Source organism: Rhagoletis zephyria, unplaced genomic scaffold (assembly GCF_001687245.7).
Source record: "Rhagoletis zephyria isolate East Lansing unplaced genomic scaffold, Rhagoletis_zephyria_1.1 Rzeph_scaffold_40414, whole genome shotgun sequence".
Lineage (NCBI taxonomy): Eukaryota > Metazoa > Arthropoda > Insecta > Diptera > Tephritidae > Rhagoletis > Rhagoletis zephyria.
In genome coordinates this window covers 1-2,810 of record NW_016197469.1, presented here as the reverse complement: position 1 = coordinate 2,810, position 2,810 = coordinate 1, and the positions used below count along the sequence as shown (strand labels likewise).

At 33.9% G+C, this 2,810-nt stretch overlaps 1 protein-coding gene across 1 annotated transcript; it reads right to left on the bottom strand.

The window, feature by feature from the left end:
* Nucleotides 1-399: 399 nt before the first annotated feature.
* Nucleotides 400-1,950, bottom strand: LOC108354911 (uncharacterized). The gene is made up of 5 exons (XM_017606086.1): nucleotides 1,746-1,950; nucleotides 1,496-1,690; nucleotides 1,059-1,384; nucleotides 898-999; nucleotides 400-829 (listed from the first exon to the last, which is right to left on the bottom strand). The coding sequence occupies exons 1-5, from the start codon at nucleotides 1,769-1,771 to the stop codon at nucleotides 771-773; spliced, it is 708 nt and encodes a 235-aa protein (XP_017461575.1). The 5' UTR covers nucleotides 1,772-1,950; the 3' UTR covers nucleotides 400-770.
* Between the last annotated feature and the right edge of the window lie 860 nt (nucleotides 1,951-2,810).

Sequence of the window (2,810 nt, the reverse complement as noted above, 5' to 3'; positions counted from 1 at the left end):
TTGCCTAGGCTGCCAAGAAAGCGGGTTCGTCGAAATTGTCCGTAGGAGCCGTAGGCAATCTAGCCAACGTACCATATGCGTCAGATCTGTCTTAAATGCATAATTACGTGAAATAATGATATGTTAAAATTAAAAACCGAAAGATTTAGATGGTAAATAAAAATCCCTTTGATCTTATTGAAGATGAGCCCTGTTTAACAGACTTCACAAAAGGAGAAAGGTTATCAATTCGTCGGAATATTTTTTTTTGTATATGTCTGTTACCGCATAACTTTGGACCACGTCAACCGATTTCGATAATTCTTTTTTTTTTTAAGGAAAGGTATTACCTCACAGGTGGTCCCATATTAAAAAAAAGTTAACGATTATCTTAAATTTTTATACGAGAATTAAAGTCTGTTGTGTTTTTTTATTTATTTTATGCTTAAACTTAATTGTTAAATACATATGTTTGGTTAAATATTTTATTTTTTATATTGATAGTTTTTTTATGTCTCCGATTATCGCAAAAGCTATTATACATGTATTTAGTTGACACCGCTTCGCAGTCGATGTGACATCTTTATTTCACATAATATATAACGCATTTACACATGGCGCAGTAAAAATAATCCTAAATTTTTTGTTTCATCAAAGCTATTTACAAAATTTAATTACACACTTTCTGCTGGCGCATGGGCCATATGTTATTAGGTTATACAAACAATATGAGCACTAGTAACAACTTATCATTTGATTACACATTTTTCGATTGGACAGATTGGGTCACATTAAAGTAGTGCTACTACAATAATGGCAATGAACAGAATAATTATTATTAGCCAGTAACCTGAAATAAATCGAGGTGTTCAGATACATACATATATGGGATAATAATACATTTTAAGTTAAAGTTACCCCATGTACTGTCTTTTCGATTTACTTCGCTGATATTGCCTGTCGCAATATGTACATGCGCATCAACTCTTTCCATAGTATCCGCCAAATTATCAACTATATCTGAAAATTTTAGAATTTAAAAACATTAGTAACATTTTATCAGGTGCAGAAACTAGTACCATTTTGGCTCTCTACTTCTTGCCCTAATTGGGAAGCAAGACTTCTTTGTCTTGATATTGTCTGAGATAGAATCTCTAAGCCGCGATTTTGACGTTCTAATATATCGATTTGACGTTGTTTCAAAATATTGACATCGCTTAAATTTTCCGATGGGAATGCATTTTCGGTTGTACTCAATGCTCTATTTGGAAAATCAGGCGGCGATTGAGCTAACAGTTCTGCACGCTCCCAACGCGGGTCTTGAGATAATTTACGATGCACATGAGCCAGCTGCGTTTGAAGTACGTTTACTTGTTGCTTTCTGCGAACAATCTCCTCAGAATCTCTACGTAAGGATTAGTATTGATATCAAACGTAAGGTAGTTTTTTGCATAAGAATCAAAAATGATACTATTAATTTTAAATGGTGCATGAAATTTAAGAACACAAACCGTACATTGACTGCGCATCTTCTAATAGCTCAAGCTTCTGTTTAAGTTCCTTAACTTCCCCCTCGAATTGCTTGAGCTCTCCATGTATTGCAGATGTGAGACGACTGTATTCACTGGAATTCTTTTGGCGTTTTTCTCGCTGCATTATTTTTGAAAGTATTGTTTCATTGAGAGCAAAGCATGCTTCGCATTCCCTCGCCCTATTTGATAAAATACTATTAACTTGTTTATATTTCCGACCATGAGCAAACTTACCAAGAGTCTACCTCTAGCAGCGACATATTTATTCATTTGTGTAAAACGCAGATGAGTCACCAGGTGAAGACTAATGAAAGTAAATCGAAAATAAATGTTTAACAATGATTAAACTTAACTTTATCAAAGCTATTTGATTATAAGAACAAATTCTAATTAATTATCACTTTCTTTGTCAAACTTATGACAATGAAGTGTCAAATTATATCCGNGCCCCCTCTTCCGAATTCGGGAAAACTTCGCATAAACCATCTTGTTGATAAATCGAATATGCCACATAAATTTGGTTGAATTCGGTCAAGCTGTTTTCAAGTTATGAGGTCACACCAAAAACGTACACTTATTTTTATATATAAGATGTAGGTAAAAAAATTTAGCTACCATTTTTAGCCACAACGACGATTTTTAGCTCTTTTTTAGCCCTTTTTTAGCTGCAATTCAGCTACCACTAAAAATGTTTCGCGGCAACACTGGTTAGCATAGCTTCGACACTCGATTACATACATTTATATGAAAGTATGCACATAACCAAAGTTGGGCAACGCCAACCCAAAATCAAAACATAAATATGGCCATATGTGAAATAAATATCGTTTGTAATGCAATTATTGATATACAATTTTGATTTATTTGCCGCTAGTATATTAATTTAGTGACCAAAGTATTCGCTGCAAAGCGTTCATAGTAGCAAGCACTGGCGTTACTCGCACTGTTGTTAAAGCGGCGTCAACGCTTACGCAACGCCGAAGTTGTATGTGGACGGGCCTAAAGATTTTATCTCCATAATCTAAGATTACAACCGGCCTTGTCGAAAGCTTTTGCTGAAAACCGTCATTTTACCCTGAAAAAATCGTCATTTCGGCCAAAAAAACGTCAATTTTTTTTTTATTATACTTTTTTAACAAAATAAAAAATTGAATTCGAATTACATACAATGAACATAACACATTTCAAGACCAAAGGGAACCCACATTGCATATGGGTTAATAAATGCGGATTTGTAATTTATAACAATATTAAATTACATTTTAAAACACAACTGCTTTTAAATTACTCCACTGGATT

What these genes read in the sequence shown, in the direction of transcription:
- LOC108354911 (XM_017606086.1), bottom strand. Translation starts at nt 1,771, where the DNA reads ATGTCGCTGCTAGAGGTAGACTCTTG. An exon ending in AGAAGTAGAGAGCCAAAATG is followed by an intron (nt 1,000 to 1,058) that starts GTACTAGTTTCT and finishes TAAAATTTTCAG; the next exon opens with ATATAGTTGATAATTTGGCG. An exon ending in TCGAAAAGACAGTACATGGG is followed by an intron (nt 830 to 897) that starts GTAACTTTAACT and finishes GATTTATTTCAG; the next exon opens with GTTACTGGCTAATAATAATT.